This window comes from Dendrobates tinctorius, unplaced genomic scaffold (assembly GCF_039654945.1).
Source record: "Dendrobates tinctorius isolate UK_male_01 unplaced genomic scaffold, ASM3965494v1 ptg000184l, whole genome shotgun sequence".
Classification (NCBI taxonomy): domain Eukaryota; kingdom Metazoa; phylum Chordata; class Amphibia; order Anura; family Dendrobatidae; genus Dendrobates; species Dendrobates tinctorius.
In genome coordinates, this window is record NW_027361851.1 from 3025454 (window position 1) to 3043185 (window position 17732).

Consider the following 17732-nt stretch of genomic DNA (forward strand, 5'->3'; position numbering starts at 1 on the left):
CCGGGCATAGTGTGTGCGCGCGCCCGCCGAGGAGGAGGGGCGGGAGCGCGCACCCGGCGCGGTCCAGAAGACCGGACGGACGCGATCGCCGGACGGAGGAGAGGAGCCGGGAGGGACCGCGGAGAAGCCCGAGGCAGCCGGCGCCGCGGCGAGGAGGCCACCGGCGAGCGGGTAAGCTGCGGTCGGGAGGAGGCAATGGGAGGAGTGCGCAGCAGCCGCCACGTGACAGTAAGCTTTTTTTCTCATTAAGACTGCACTCTTCAGGGGATGAAAGTCAGAGGGTGGGGGTCATTATGTCTCTGTTAGGGGGAGCCCCCAGGCTCGGGATTTTTCCCTTCCTACCACTGCCCCTGAGCGAATGACTGAATGCATTTTTTGGGGCATACTTATGATGAGCCTGATCGGGTGCGTATGGCTGAGGACATGGTGATGATTGTATGTCAGGGGAAGCACTCAGCTGAGTGGTTTTGCTCAGAGTTCAGATGCTGGGCTGCTGAGGTCTTTTGAGATGATGCCGCCCTCCGGGGCTTGTCCATAGAGGCCTGTCTGAACGTCTGAGATGCCTTGGCACTTCACTCTCCGCCTGATTCTCTGGAGGATGCTATGACGCAGGCCGTCCAAATGGATCGCTGGCTACGGGTGAGAGGTGTGATGCAGATTGAGACCCCGTTATTCTCCAGTGGAAGGGGAGCAAGTCTATCATTGGAGTCCATGGAGATGGGAAGCATCAACCTCAAAGACAAACAAAGGAGACGGCGGCGCTTAGGAAAGCTGTGTTTTTACTGCAGTGATCCTGGACATTGGAAAAGGGACTGTCCCTCCTGCCCACCGACTAACAAGCAGCTGAGTCTGGGTGATCATCTTGGAGGGCACTCAGACTCTCAGGTACCCCTTTCTTCATTTTCTAAGATACTGTTAAAGGTGGAACTTGGTGTTAAGGACTGCTTTTTCCCTACTTTGGCTTTTGTGGATTATGGGTCATCCTTGAACCTGATTTACTCTAAGCTGGTGGCCAGCTGTAGATTAGGGACAGTTAGGTTGGAGACTCCTGTAAAAATAATAGCCACTGATTCTACACCTCTCACCAAGGACAGTCTCCATTTTGTTTCTGAAGAATTCACCCTCAGGGTGGGGGCCCTTCATCAGGAGCGTATGTCATGTTTTGTTTTGGATAACCTCTCTGCTGGCCTGGTGTTAGGGGTTCCCTGGTTGCAACGGCATAACCTGATTTACTGGGGTTCCCGAGATATTGTTAAATGGGGATCTACTTGTTCTGAAAGATGTCTTGCGACTGTGTCTGTGTCGTCTGTTTGTCTGGAAGGTATTCCCGAGTACCTGAAAGACTATATAGATGTTTTCTCCGAAAAAGAGACTGGTTTTACCACCACACCACCCATTTGATTGTGCCATTGACCTGGTTCTAGGTGCTAAATTGCCCAAGGCCCACTTGTATAACCTCTCGGGTCCAGAGCAGGCTGCTATGAAAGAATACATTTCCAAGAGTCTTCGTAAAGGACACATTCGTCCTTCTGTTTCTCCCATGGCGGCAGGATTCTTTTTCGTAAAGAAAAAAAGACGGTGGTTTGTGTCCATGCCTCGATTTTCGAGAGTTAAATAAGATAACTGTGAGAAATATTTACCCCCTCCCAATTATTCCTGATTTGTATAACACGTTGTCTGGGGCTAAGTGGTTTTCAAAATTGCATCTGCGGGGGGCATATAACCTTATCCGGGTCCGGGAGGGGGATGAGTGGAAAACTGCTTTTCTCACTACTGAAGGGTTGTTTGTTTGAGAACTTGGCCATGCCCTTCAGTCTGACCAATGAACCAGCAGTCTTCCAAAATTTCATCAATCGTGTTCTCTGACTTTAATTAATTAATCTGGAGAGCATTCCAGAGTACCTGAAAGATTTTGGAGACGTGTTTTCCGAAAAAGAGGCTGAGGTCTTGACACCACATCGCCCCTATGATTGCACTATTAATCTAATTCCGGGTGCTAAATTGCCCAAGCCCGTTTGTACAATCTTTCTGGCCCAGAATGCACCGCTATGAAGGAGTATATCTCTGGAAATTTTATCACTGATCTCCCTCCTTCCGATGGCAAAACTGTGGTCTTGGTTGTGGATGACAGATTTAGCACAACCACATTTTGTTCCCTTGGCAGGACTACCTAATGCTGAAACAATATCTAAGCTGTTTAATGATAACGTTTTGCGATTGCATGGCGTGTCTTTGAATTTTGTGTCTGCCAGAGGGGTGTCATTCATAGCCAAATTTTGGAGGGCGTTTTGTAAGAGATTGGGTATTAGCTTGACCTTCTCCGCTGCCTACCATCCCGAGACCAACAGTCAGATGGAGAGGACCAATCAGTCACTAGAACAGATTTTGCGGTGACTTGACACGCCCCAGCAGGATGACTGGTGTTCCTCGTTGCCCGTGGCTGAGTTCGCATTTAATAATCAAGTTAATCAGTCCACTGGCACCTCTCAGTTTTTCTGTAACTACGGTTTTCACCCCATTTTTGTGAATTTTGCAAGCTGGATTTAGGGTGTCCAGGGGTTGAGTCAGCGGTTCAACGGTTGGGGCGAAGATAAGAGGGAGGTCCAGAAGAGCATTGGGGTGGCTCAGGGAAAACAAACATTTTGCTGATAAGCGACGATCTGTAGGACCTAAGTTTCTGGTAGGAGATAAAGTGTGGTTGTCTACCAAGAACATGCGTCTGAAACTTCCTTCCGTTATGACGGGTCCCAAGTTTATTGGTCCTAACGAGATCATTGAGGTTGTCAACCCAGTTGCCTTTTGTTTACGCTTACCTCCATCGCTTCATATCCCCAATGTGTTACATAAGTCCCTTCTTAAATCATTTGTATCTTCCTCTGCTGGGTCTCCACCCCCTCCGCCTCCCGTTTCTGTGGATGGACAAACTGAGTATGAAGTTAAACGTATTGTTGATTCTCAGAGGTTTCGCAGTTCGCTTCAGTACTTGGTACATTGGAGGGGTTACGGTCCTGTGGATCGATCTTGGGTCTCGGCACGATCAGTCCATGATGATCAGTTGGTTCGGGCTTTTTATGCACATTATCCTGGGAAACCTTGGGGTCTGGTGGCCCCCTTTGAGAGGAGGGTACTGTCATGATCCAGAATGGGTTTTGGGTCTTGTCTCTCCTTTCCCGGTCTGATCATGTCAAGGGTTAACTTTCTCTACTTCGTTCCAGTGTTGGGTCTGCTATTTCTCTGCGCTGAATCTTGCAGGCAGTACCAGTTATATTTCCTGCCTATGGAGTGTGTAGCTGGCTCTGGTGAAACCCTGATTTTTCCTGCTGTGTTTAGTTGTGTTAGCCCATGTCTGTTCATTCCTTTCTTACCCTCCCGACTCTGTGTGTCCTTGTGTGTTTGGATTCCCCCGATACTCAACTCTGCTTTGGCTCTGACCTGATTCTGTCTCTTCCTTCTGGTACTTCTGCTACGGACTGGTACTGACCTTTTGACGCCACACTGACTCTGTGTTTGGGATTCCCCTTGGTACTATGCTACTCCCTGGTATCGACCCGGCTTGTCTTTCTATTCTGCTGCCACCTGGTGGTAGCCTCGCTGAAGTTCTGCTGAACTGCTCTAAGCAAAAATTTCAGCCCTCTCTCCACTGTGCTGTCATCTGGTGGAGTTTGCATTTACCTGAGGTGCTGCAGCGTGACAAGTAGTCTACGAAATTGATATTTTTGCCACCTGAGTGTGGCTGATCATGAAAGCAGGTTGAGCTGTTGCATGTGTTATCAGGGCTCCCAGCACAGCAGGCCTACACCAATCCCTCACCCACCTTGTCTTACTTTGATGTTCAATTCAAAGCTGTAAATGCTGGCCCAGTGATTGCTGCCGTGCCATGCTATAATTTGTACTGTATGTGAATTGAGGCCATTCGGACAATATTGCAAATTTGGCGATCGCAATCCGAACATTAAAATATTCATTCATCTCTCATGCACACAGACAAAATCACAATGCAACAACCTCCTGAAAAACACTCCAAAATGCCTCCATAGACAATCAACACCTCCAGAGGGGAGTGGATAACATTGAACAGCTGAGAGCATCAAAGCAGGAAAGACTCCAGGAGTAGAGATTGGGCAAACCCGAAGAGTAAAGTTCTGCATCCGTATCGAACACCTACTGTTCAGGCACGGACACAGAAAAAGGACTTAACCAGGAAGTCCATTTTACTGTTCAGGTTCATTCCCCCAAATACCTGGTGTTTGTCGTGCTGTCTCCCTTCAACCTTAATAACTATGTTACTATGTCACATGCATGACAGGGTGGCAAACTTTGTTTCTGTTTGGCGGTAAAATCATTACCACCGGTCAGACAGCTGCAGTTCCCACACTGTCAAATGACAACATGAGCCCGCAGCTGTGATTGGAGGTAAAAAGTTTACCTCCGGTCACTGGCATTGGCTGCTCGAATCAGCACACGCCTGATGTCGCTAATAACAGTGAGAGCATATGGCGGCTGATGGGAGTATTCATCAGCTGGCACTTGCACTCTAAATAAATAATTAAAAAAAACTGCATGCGTTCCCCTGCATTTTTGATAATAAGCCAAACTGACAGATGTCAGTGTTAGCAAGGCTGGTTATCAAGAATAGAGTGGTTCCCATGCTGTTTATTTAAAAAAAAAAAAAAAAAAAAAAAAAAAAAAAAAGTGTGGGTGTCCCCTCCATTTTTTACAACCAGCCTTGCTAAAGCAGACAGCTGTAGGCTGGTATTTTCAGGCTGGTAATGCACCATGGCTATTGCCCCTCCCTCAGCCTAAAAATAGAATCCCTCATCCACCTAGAAGAGGCGCATCTATTAGATGCGCCAATTCAGGTATTTTGCCCGGCTCTTCACACTTGCCCTGTAGCAGTGGCAAGTGGAGCTCATATTTGTGGGGTTGATGTCACCTTTGTATTATCTGGTGACATCAAGCCCATGGGTTAGTAACAGAAAGGGATCTATAAATCTATAATATAATAATATTGGGTGCAGCCACAAGGCCCAATTAACTAATACTAGAGATGAGCGAATTTGCCTTTTTTAGGGTTGAGTCGGGTTTCATGAAACCCGACTTTCTCAAAAGTTGAGTCGAACGAAATTGGCCGACTATCAGGAAAAGTCGAAGGTCCGACTGAAACACGAAACCCAATGCAAGTCAATGGGGAAGCAAAGTCAGCAGGGAGTGGAGGACAGTAAACACACCTACATGCCAGACTGCTTTTCTAAAGTGCTCGAAATCTCTCTCTCTCCCCGGACGCTGCACAAGTCATCTCGTTGCCCACAGTGTGCGTCCCTGCTCAGTTGCTGAAAAAAGTCACATGCAAGCATTCTGGGAAATCCGACTTTGGCGCTCGTTTTGCTGACCGCATGGCTGACTTCACTCTGGGGTCGGGTTTCGGTCGGCAAAACTCGACTTTGCCATAAGTCGGCGACTTATGAATCTGGCCGACCTGTTTCGCTCAACTCTAATACAATTTATTTGTGATAAAACGGTTTCAAAGACAAATCAAAAGGCCAGATTTCCACTTAAAAATAGTTAGGCCTAATGTTGTAAACGACTTGAGAGGATGGTGCAGGAATATCTGGAGCTCAATATCAATGCCATTAGGGGGTTTGGACCCTTTTACATTTTGCTTTTCAAAACTGGAAGATTGGTCTGAGCTTGCCGGTCACGCCTGGGAGGTTTTGTCATGCCCCTCAGCCAGCATTCTCTCAGAACGTGTCTTTAGAGCTGCTGGTGGTGTCCTGATGGATAAGCACATCAGGCTGTCCCCAGAAAGTGTAGACCGCCTAACTGTCATCAAAATGAACAAGTCAAGTGTAGGGAGGAAGACCTGGCTGCGGGTTCCTATATTGAGCTGGGTCCAGAACTGTTGAGGCTGCGCCCCATGTTGCCCAGGGGAAGGAATAGGGGACCGGACAAATCTCCCGACCTGGGAAGAGGGGGTTTAAGGGGAGGAAGGAGCAGTTTCCCGCCGACAGGGAGAATGCAGGAGAATAAGCAGCGTGCTCTGCGCCCCGAGCAGCAACACCGCGATGCACTGCAGGCGATATCTCCTGAGCACTCCAGCAGGACAATGAGTGTGGGAAGCACCGTGCGCCTGACCAAACGCAGGACCGTGCTTGTGCAGAGAAGCGTGGGCTGGTTACAGAACACTGAGGTGCGGTTCCCTTTGCTGGCTAGCATGCATCAGCCCACATTTGGTACGGAGACTTCTGCAGCTTTTCCACTTTGATTGTGTGAGCTCATGGACTGGGGGCTCAGCGGGTAAAACTAGGGGCAGCTCACTGCAGCCAGAAGATGGATCGCTAATCTTGGACCCCATCGAAGGACCCGAATAGTTTTGCTCATCTTTAGTGGCGAACACTGGATGTTCAGGCCCTCCATTCAAGTGAATGGGGTCCGGGTACTGTTCTGGTACCCGAACCTGAACTTTTTTAACTGTTTGGTCGAACTCGAACATCCAGGGTACCACCAATCTCTATGTAAGAGACATCCTGGAGCACAACATTTTCTAGAAAAGTTTGTGGACTCTATATACAGAACCCCTAAGTGCTAGAAGAACAGAATCCCCCTCAAGTGACTACATTTTGGAAATTATACCAGTATGAGAACTTATTTACTGGTATTGTGATGATTTTGATAGTTTTCCAGAAACAAGCAGCAGTGGATGCTGCTGAGTGAAAATTGCAGACTGCCGTTGTAGTGCCTGTACGTTGTCCCCAGCTCATGCACCTGTAAATTAGGTGTTCTCTCATTATTACAGAAATGCCAAACATCTGGACAGCATATGTGGATTAGGCACACTGGGTCTCAGAAGGAAGGTGTGCATTTGGATTTGGGAGCACAGAATTTGCTCAATTTCTTTTGGGGGGGAGTGCGAGGGGCAAGGGCCATTTTGCTTTTCCAGAGCCTTTGTACTACCAGTAACTTAGAAATCCCCTATATTTCCATTAACAGATGATGGACCTGAGTGGGGAGTTACTTTTTTTGTGGATTGAGATGAAGCTTTTATTGAGAACATTTTACATAACATTTAGGATCACATTTATCCTGCGATCTATGCTGAGCACTTACATCTGGGTTTCCCTTTAAATCTTCAAGTGACATAATTCAGATGAAACCCACGAGGAAATCAGTCACTGTTATGAGGCAGCAGAGTTACCATAGTTTTCGGACTATAAGACACACTAGACCATAAGACACACCTAGGTTTTAACAGAGGAAATTAGGGAAAAAAAAATTGAGGCAAAAAATGTGGTCAATTCTGTACTTAATATCTCCTACTCTGGTATGCATGGCCCCCTCATCCCTATCCTAGTATGCATGGCCCCATGTGTGACGTCCATCAGTTGCGAGTCTGAGCTGCATGTAAGACAGGACCCCGAGAAGCCCAGAGACCCTTTACCCCCATATGGGGATCTGGAATTACAGCGGAGCCCAAGAGGTAGCTGCCTATGAGAGCAGCGGACCGGAGCAAGACGGTCGCCAGGAAGAGACTAAAAACCGGGACCGAAAGCGTAGTCAGGAGTCAAAAGTCAGAAAACGGGCGGGCAGCAGAGGTACAAAAATCGGCAGGCAGTAGCAGAGTCAAAATCCAGGCAATGGTCAGAGTCAAAAGTAGTAATTAAACTCTAGAACACTGGGGAAACCAAGACTATCTCTGGTGGCCTGCAGGACAGGCTCCAAAGTATTTGAAGGATAAGGCAATCCATCACAGCCTGATGACCTAATCTGGACCGCCCCCAGAACCAGGCCAGATGGCGATGCACCAACCCCTTCACCTCTGACAGAAGAGCGAAGCCTGCGCCCACCAGATGCCTGCGCAGGGGCCCCTTCTCTGTCACCACCATCACCCACAGGAGAAACATGGCAATGACTAACGACAGAGGCATGCGTCAAAGGAGCGGGACCACATAAGGACATAGCCCTCCTATTGCTGGCACCCCCAGTCAAAAGGAGTCCAGAGCCTCCCAGTGGCCGAGGCAGGAACACCAGCCCCCAAGTCCGACAGCGACGTGACAGTCCGGCACCTCCCAGTGGCTGAGGCAAGAACACCAGCCCCGAGTCCGACGGCGACATGACAGTCCGGCGCCTCCCTGAGGCCGACGCAGGAACTCCAGCCCCTGAGTCCGACGGCGAAGTGACACCATCCCTATCCTGGCATGCAGGGCCCTATCTCAACCTAGTGGGCATGGCCCCATCCCTATGCTGGAATGCAGGGTCCCCATCTCGTCCTAGTATGCATGGCCCCATCTCTATACCAGTATGCAGGGCCCCCATCTCATCCTAGTAGGCATGGCCCTCATCATTATCCTGGTATGCAGGGCCCCTATATCGTCCTAGTATGCATGGCCCCATCCCTATTCTGGTATGATTGGCCCCATCCCGGTCCTGGTATGTGTGGCGCCCCTGGGGCTCAGTCGCCACAGAGGTACTGCACCTTCTCCTAAGGTGTAGTGCCCCACCATCCAGGTAAGGTGGGAACTTCCTGCCACACTCCAACACCTGCATCCCACACACAGGATAGTTCAGCAGCTTCAGGCTGGGGGTAGCAGAGCACCCTTCATGGAACCCTGCTTCATAACACGAGATGTGCTGGGAGGTGGGTGGAGTTAGTATAAAAAGACTGGGAAAGATAGAATTGGAGTTCAGTCTCCCAGAGGGGAAGGACAGGTCAGTCTCCCGGGACGGGAGTCGAGGTCAGTCCTTAGGGGGCCGACAGAGAGATAGGAGAGGCTGACGGAAGGTCAGCCGGGATGGAAACCACTCAGACAGGAGTGAGGGTCCCTGGAAGAGAGAGAGAGAGAGAGAGAGAGAGAGAGAGAGAGAGAGAGAGAGAGAGAGAGAGAGAGAGAGAGAGAGAGAGAGAGAGAGAGAGAGAGAGAGAGAGAGAGAGAGAGAGAGAGAGAGAGACGTAGAACTGTAACCTGCATTTCCATAAGAGAGAGAAAGACAAGTACGGAATGAAGCGGAAGGAGAACAGAGAGGAGTGGGTTGGATAGGAACCCTGCCTATAGGGTCTCAGCGCACGGCTGGGGCATGGTCCCCAAGGTTGTATGGACACTTATGGTTCTGCAGCAGACACCGGTGGAGTAGTTGGCTGTAAATGCACTACTCCCATCCAAGACTTGGGACACAACAGCGAAACGGATAGAGAGCCGGGACTCAGGAGAAGGGAGTCCCCGAAGCAGGCTACAGCTGACTGTCATACAAGTGAGAGAGTTGTTAGGAACATCTGACAGGAGGAACTTCAGAGAACCACGATGCTGGAGTTCTTCACACCAATAGGCGCTATAGAGGAGTCGTTCAGCAAAGGCACATGTTGGAGGGGTGCTGGCGGGGAGAGCCCTATCTTGCCTGGAGGTTGGCTTGGCCTCTGTCCCGGAGGACACGGTACCGAAGCGGGCACCGGTGTGCACTACAAACTGTGAGTAAAGCTTTGAAACTGCAAGCCCTGGTGTCCTCCATTCATTCCCGCACCAGCACCGCTATATTGGGGGTATCAACATCTACATCATCCTGTGCCCCTACTCCTCCATCGCACCTATACACTGCCCTGGGACTACAGCTCCACCTGTGGGGAGCTACACCATCTTAGCTGCATCACATCATCAGTCTCAGTGGATCTGCAAGCAGCGTTGGCTACCATCTTACTTGCCAAATACCACGGGTGGCGTCACGAACTTTATACTATAACCAAACACCACCGCCATTGATATTGGGGCCCTGGGCCACGGACCGGGTCACCGCTGCTGTGACACATCATCCCCCTGACACCGGCCCGGTACCGAGTACCCCACAGCTCTGGGTGAAGCCAGCGACGGGGCGACCCATATGCATGGCCTCTACCTTATTACTGACCCCCACCCCAATTCTGGTATGCATGGCCCCATCAGAAAACATTAAAAATAAAACATTACACTTACCTTCCCAGCCCTCCCACACAACATCTTGTTCTGATGCCAGTGTAACAAGGTGACACAGGGTGGTATTCGTGGGTGAGGTCCCTAAGGCTGTGTGCACACGCTGCGGATTTTGCTGCGGTTCCGCAGCGGTTTTGGCCGCTGCGGACCCGCAGCAGTTTCTGCTGCGGTGTACAGTACAATGATTCCCTATGGGAATCAAAAACCACAGTGCAGATGGTGCGGAATTTTCCGCGCGGATTATCTGCGGTTTTCAATCCGCAGAAAGAATTGACATGTCAATTCTTTCTGCGGATTCCCCTGCGGTTTGCCATCTCCTCCATTGAGGAGATGAAAAACCGCAGGGCAAAACCGCAGAGCAATCCGCAGGTAAAACCGATTTTACAAAATCGGCGCGGATGAATCCGCACCTAATCCGCAGCGTGTGCACACAGCCTAAGGCACGATCAGCCCACACCCCAGTCCCTTGCACATGAATTAGCAGTTCTGATCCCAGCCCCGGGTTACAGTGGGTTACCTCAGTTCCGCAGTTGTTCTCCATCGAACCACACTTCACACTGTATAGGGCCCAACAGTGGCAACTTGTATTTTAATAAGGAGAATGTAGAAATAAACAACAAACCTATCATTCCTGCTCTGCCCCTAGTCACAGCCACGGCTGCAGCAGCAGAGTCCAAAACTCCCAGTAATCTCTCCAGAGCTAAAAGTCTCTGGTGAGGCATACATTCAGTCCCGGTGCCCAACAGTCCTGGCAGCCAAATTAGCCAATATTCTCCCCAGCCAGGGGTCGGTTCCGTCCCCGACAGGGACACGTACATTCCCCAGACAGGGGTCCCTTTTGCCCCAGAGGGGAAGCAGTTCTGCCTGGGCTCTCCTTAGGAAGCCTCAGCTTCCTCACCCCAAGAGGCTGTTGGCTCAGCCCCCGAAATTAACCTCTTCTGGCCCTGCCTCTAGCATGTGCATAACAAACACAGCACAACAGTCATACATGGCAGACGCAGGCACATTTGACAGAGTAAAACACAAGGGTACAATATTAAGGCATAAGTTGTACATAGCATTACACATTACTGAACAACAGCAGAACATTAATATGTTAACATACAGGTACACCATTCTTGTTCCGCATAAAGTGCACGGGACCAGCACATAGGTGAGAGGGGAAGCAATGAGGTTCTCCGTCACCCCGCTACACCAGCAGCTGCTTTATGCTTGTAAGCAGCGCATGGCAAGGATGTCATGTGGTGCTTTGATGCCGAAGGCAGCTGCCGGAATACTCACTGCTCTGCACGCCGGGACTGTGCACAGAGAGCAGTGAGTATTCATTGCTCTTCAGTAGCGAGCACAGTGTCAGCTGGAACATTCCTGCAGCTGCCGGGCGGCCATGTGTGCAACTACTTAAGAGGAATGAATATTTACCTCTCTGGGCGTGAAAAAAGCTGCCTTATCATTTTTACACAAGGTGAATGGCATGAAAGAAAACAAAAAAAATAAATAAACCATAAACAGTAGAATTCTGGCTTCAAAAAGTTGCTTTCATAGCACTGTAAGCCTACAAATTGAAATGCAAAATAATTATATGGTATATTTCATTACCTAAGACACATGTTGCATACATGCAATCTCTCACCTCCAGATGTCAGCCGGGAGAAATATGAAAATTAAGTCCTGTGCTGCAGGCACTTGCTCTCACAAAAGGTTCTCAGGCGCTACCGTGTATGTACACGTCACTGGCTTTGACTTGTTTAAGCTTCATAGAGCCAGGCATACAATCACAGCAATTCCACTGCATATGAAACCAAACACAAAACTGATACACCCTAACATTTACTGTAGGTTTAGAAAGTCAAAAGTCAAACAGCAATCCTTCCCTTCCAAGCACTGCCTTGTACCCAAAACAGAAGTTTCCTTCCACATATACAGCACTGGTGTACTCAGGAGAAACTGCATAGCAAATTGGGTGATCCATTTCCACCTGTTGTCCTTTTGATGCTCACCACACTCCTAAATAAATTCCTTGAGGGGTGTAGTTTCTAAAATAGGGTCATTTGTGGGGGTTTTGGCACCTTAGGTGCTCTTCAAATGCGACATGTTGCCCGAAATCTATTCTGACCAAATCTGCACTCGAAAAGTCAGAGTGTTCCTTTATTTCCAAGCCCTACTATGCGCCCACACAGTCGTTTTCCCTCAGATATGGGACATCACTGTACTCAGGAAAAATTGCACAACAATATTGGTGGTCCAATTTTGTACTGTTACCCATGTGAAAATGAAAAATTTGGCGTTATAGCAAAATTTCAGTGAAAAACAAGTAATTTTTAATCATTTTCTTCCACTTTCACTATCATTGCTGTGAAGCACCTGAAGGATTAACAAACTTTCTGAATGTGGTTTTGAATACTGTGAGGGATGCTGTTTTTGCAATTGGGATGTCTTTTGAGGTTTTCTGACATATAGGACCATCAAAGTCACTTTAAAAATTAAGTGGTCTCTAAAAATATAGGATTTTTAAATTTTGTTGGAAAAATGAAAAATTACTGCAATTTTTTTTAAACCTTCTAATTTCTTAAAAAAATGAAAAGAAAAAAAGGGCCTAAAATTCAAAAATTGCGAATTTTACAATTTTTTTGCAAAATTTTCGAAATTTTCATAAAAAAAGCAAATTATATTGACCTAAATTTACTACTATCCTGAAGTACAATGTGTGACAAAAAACAGCCATAGAATCACTAATATCCGTTGAAGCATTCCTGAGTGATTATCAAATAAATAAACACTGGTCATAAATGAAAAAATTGACCTGTTCAGGAAGGGGAAAACAGGCTGGGAATGAATGGATTAAATCTGGCATCTTCTCCACGATTAAACATATAGAAATAAAAAGAAACATAATTGATATCATCAAATTTGTATGGCTGCATTCCCACATGAGTGCTTGGTGATTTTTTTAGGCTATGGGCCCACGGTCAGGAAATAGCAGCATTTTAGACGCAGCATATTTTCGCTGCATCAAAATTGTTGCCTTCTATTCACATGGTTAAATCTGCATTTGTTCAGTAAAGCATGCAGATTTACTGGGTCTGATGAATGGAAATGGGTGAAACTATGCAGCGGAGACCACATAATTAACATGCTGTAAACCTGCTCCGTGGATGATTTTACCTAGCGTTAAATAGAAGCACAGTGGGCATAGGATTTCTATAAATCCCCTCCACTGTGCTTGTAATGTACAACGCAACGTTTTGGACTCGGAGCAGGTGATCTGTGTTCAAATGTGTGCACGTTGCGGATTTGCCTGTGGAAATTTCGGCTCAAATTCTGCATCTCTTTGCAGAAAATGCAGTGGAAATTCCACGCGCTTTTTGGGTGGATTTCATGCGGATTTGGATGTGGCTTTGTCTGCGGATTTGTTAGCTGAATAAAAATGAACTACTGGAAAAAAAAAGAATAAAAAAATTGCCTTTTTCAAGTCCTACCTCCATTGCTGATGTGTTTCAATCAAGAGTGGCTCTATTCTAGATTCTCCCCCCACACGCTCTTCCCTCCTTCTGATGTATTTGCATTTTAAAAATCCTCTGAGCTTTTTCCGCCAAATCCTCATGAAATCCCCAGCAAATCTGCAAACATTTTTACACCTGCGGATTTGAGTGCCCCAATAGAAGTCAATGGGAGAAAAACGTTGCAGTTTGAATTGACATGCTGCAGAAAATAAAACACTGCGAATGAGGACAGAATTTTCCGCAGCATGTGCACACCAGTTCTGGATTCCCATTGCATTAACCTTGCTTGAGCAATCATTTGCGGATTTGGTGCAATTCAGTGCAGAAAAAAAAATGCTGCGGATCCGCAACGTGTGCACATAGCCTTAATGTTGCACATTTTCTTTTTTCATTACGTTTTTTAATGCGTTATTTTACATGCATTTTTATTGCTTTTTTGACAATGTTTTTTGTCTCTTTTTGGTATGTCATGTTTTAAAGGGTTTTATGATTCTACATATTGTAAGACAGCACGTACTGCATGTGTTGGGGGACACTCGCTTGGCAATGGGATGAAGGCACACAGGCACATTTTTTTTCTAACAAAACAGTCTATTTGGTTAATTTAGACATCATAAACCACACCGTAGGCCATGATACACTTCACAGACCTAACACATAGTCCATTACTTTACGTCCACGGAACACAACATTAAGTTGCAGTCTCTAAACACGCTGGACCATACTCCATCCAGTTACAGTGGGTGACTGCACAGTTCATTAGCTGACCCTCGTCAGTGCACACAGTACCCCATACTCTGGGTTACCTTCCAGGAGCTCATGCTCCACACGCTGACTCCTCATCACTCCTAGGTCCCCGAAAAGCTGCCTAACTGGGGTCACTGTCCTAGAGCTCCACTCCACATGCTGACTTGTTTCCACAGGCCAAACCCGACAGTCCAGACCCTCAGAAGGTTGGAAACTTCCCCACCACAGTAGCCATCACAGGCTCTGCACATCCATGGCCTCACCCCGTGCTCTTCAGGAATCCGGTCCTACTCTCAGGATCTTACATTCTCTGATCATGCGATCAGACCTCGGTCACATTATATCACTGTATCCACCTATATAGGTGGGAAGTGTGTGTGGTTAGCCAGTACCACCCAGCTCACCGATTAACCCTGTAAACCCCCCTTAAAACTAAACAAACACTTGTGGGACTACGGGTCCCAGAACAACAACATTTCGGGTTTGCAGTGCAGAGGACATCCTCCATCTCTGCAACACATACCGGCCATTCACAATTACGTCAGTTACTGTCTCACCATCACAGTTATTCCTGTGACTGCCATGCACTCCCATGGCCTCAATACACCTCTGTGCGTATTCTGAGGGCAACATACAGCGCCCCTAGCTGTAACAGGGGTCACTGCCTCACAATATATGGTGTTAATCTGTAAGTTAATACTGTTCTGAAACTGCCCAATGCTCGCACTTAGACTCCACTTCTGGGAGAGCGGCATGGGTAATGACCCACAGCAGGCTCAGCATTAGGGCCGGCTGTCAGTCAGTGCATGCGGCACAATTACAGACACCGCTCTCTATACACACAGTGGTGACTGACACAGAGCCCCAAGCAATGACCCACAGCTGGCTCAGCGTTAGTGCTGGCTGTCAGTCTGTGCAGGCAGCATGATTAAAGACACCGCTCTCTATACAGAGAGTGATGACTGACACCGTGCCCCAGCAATGACCCCCAGCAGGCTCAGTTTTAGGGCCAGCTGTCAGTCAGTGCAGGCAGCACGATTACAGACACCGCTCTCTATATACAGAGCGGTGATTGACACCGTGCCCCCAGGCAATGACCCACAGCAGGCTCAGCTTTAGGGCCAGCTGTCAGTCAGTGTAGGCAGCACGATTACAGACACCGCTCTCTATACACAGAGCGGTCACTCACAAAGCTCTGTGGGCAGTGTTTCATCAAACATCACAACCCAGAATCCAGCGCACGCTTTCCCTCTCTCCTCTGCTTTCCTTAGCCGCAAGCGTGCACTGTAAACTTGTCTGTGACATGGGATGAAACACCACCTACAGCCCAGTCATTCAAGGAGGTGCGCGCCTCTGGGTCACGCCCAAGGGAATGCAGGAGAGCCGGAACTTTACGTGACATCAGCAAATGTCAGCTGCGGTTGCAGCCGGGGTCACGTGATGATGAGTGAGTGGTCAGCGATAGTGCCGCTCACAGGCACAGATGGCAACAAGAGGTATTTACTTCTTTACAAGGTTTAAACTCACGGGGGCAATATACAATGTAGTGACAACCTCTTTAAAGTCATCCGCTCTGTTGGAGGACCCTGAGAAAGTCCTGAACAGGGAGTAAAACAAAGGTGAACAAGGCAAGATAACAACTCTATATACATGGGGCTATAATCATCTCCCCAACATGCATGTGTTCTCATTTATCAGTACTATGTGAGTGATATATAAGGTCTGTGAAGATGTGTCCCATAATATGGAGTCTGAGAGTGTAGGACAATGTATTCAGGACTTAATTTGTTAATCATATTTACTTACTCAGGAACAATGGGACGAAGGCCAATGGCTTCCAGCAGTCAGTTGTGCCCATGATAACTGCAGCTATGACAGTGTTTAAGCACTGAGTGTAAAACAGAAAGAAGTGAAGACACACTTGATTACAATGTTTTTGTGAAACTCAGCCAAGACCTCCCTTATTATACCACAACTTCCTTATCGCTTCATCATATTAAATGTTAGCAAATGCATGTTCTCTACAATCTTTCTTCACAGAATAATACCTGGCAGTATCTACAGCTTGAAAATATTGGGCTTTTATTCCCTCATGGATGCCATAGTTAGCATCGATATTATTATGTTACTATTATGTATCACAGAAGATGCTAAACACCGGCCCAGTGCAGAGCGGAACACAACCTACCATAAATAATACATATAAGAGTAGATGGGAGAGAAAAGTAAGGCTCTCTAAATGGCAGGAAATATAGAAAATATAGGAAAAGTACAACATAAAAAGAATGAATACATTTCATGCCTCAAAGTGGGGTGATCTGTAAGCAGTCATAGCCTTATTTAAGTTGAAATGTTATGTTACATGAAATACTGAGAAAAAAGTGCCTTTAAGGCTGGTTTCACATTTGCGTTTTTTTGCGCTGTACTTTACATGGGTGCGCATACACATGCATTTGTACGCATTTGTATGCACATGCTTTTTTTGTAGTGTGCGCCCGGGCGCACAAAATGCATCCTGTTGCATTTTTTGCGCATCCGACCTCGCTCAATAAAACGTATGCGCACGCAATGCGCACAAAATACACCCAAACACCCATTATAGTCTATGGGTGCACTGACGTGCGCATGGTAATGCGCACGTCAGCGCAAAAAAAGCATGCTTTTTTTTAAAAAACCATGCGCAAAACCGCAAAAAAAACGCACACAAATGCATGATGCATTTTTTATGTGCGTTTGCACTGCGCACGGCGCGCAGCGCAAAAAAACGCAAGTGTGAAAGTAACCTAACCCCTTCCTAAACATGTTATTTTTCATTTTTGTGTTTCATATTTTTCCAAGGGCCATAGCTTTTTTTTATTTTTTTGCCCACATAGCCATGTCAGGTCTCGTCTTTTGCAAGACGGCTTGAAGATTTGAATTACACCATTCAGCTAACCATTCTGGATACTGAAAAACAGGAAAAAACTTGCAAGTGAGATGAAATGAGGAACACAGATGCAATTCTACCATGTGTGACAGGGTCACTGGCATGGTATATGAGGGGAGATATGTGTCACTGCACATAATGGCGTCAGTGATGTGAAACCAGACTATTTTCCTCCAGCACACTGCATGTTGTGAGGGTTAAATTATAGTTGCCTACATGGGCTGGTTTCAAGTGGATATCAATAGAGTGGGTGGGAAGATGCAGATTCGGCACAGGGTGTGCTGACAGAACCTGTGTGATGTCACAGTCATGTGATTAGTCACATGGTCTGGCTTTAAATAGCTGGACTTGAGAGGCAGTGGGTGTGTTGTGGTTTGGAGAGGAAAGACTCCAAACAGTGGCTCCAGGTGGAGCAGAAGACACATGGTGGTCTGAGAGGGTGAATCCCTTCGACATATGGACATATGGACTTTGCTATACATTATCTTTTCATTTTTTCATTATGCCAGAAAGGCTCTGTTTACTTTGCTTAATCTTGCTATGGTTTATGTTGTTCCACAATAAACCATCAGATGATTTACCTCAAGAATTGTTCCTGTATCTACA

General features: G+C 47.2%; 1 protein-coding gene across 2 annotated transcripts in view; it reads right to left on the reverse strand.

Annotated features, from left to right (window-relative positions):
• TMEM273 (transmembrane protein 273) overlaps positions 1 to 16090 on the reverse strand; it is a 322532-nt gene extending 306442 nt beyond the window's left edge. For both annotated transcript variants that reach the window (XM_073552071.1, XM_073552070.1), the window contains exon 1: positions 16007 to 16090. In XM_073552071.1, coding sequence (XP_073408172.1) covers positions 16007 to 16058 — 52 coding nt within the window. In that variant the 5' untranslated portion in view covers positions 16059 to 16090. The remainder of the gene's footprint in view (positions 1 to 16006) is intronic.
• Between the last annotated feature and the right edge of the window lie 1642 nt (positions 16091 to 17732).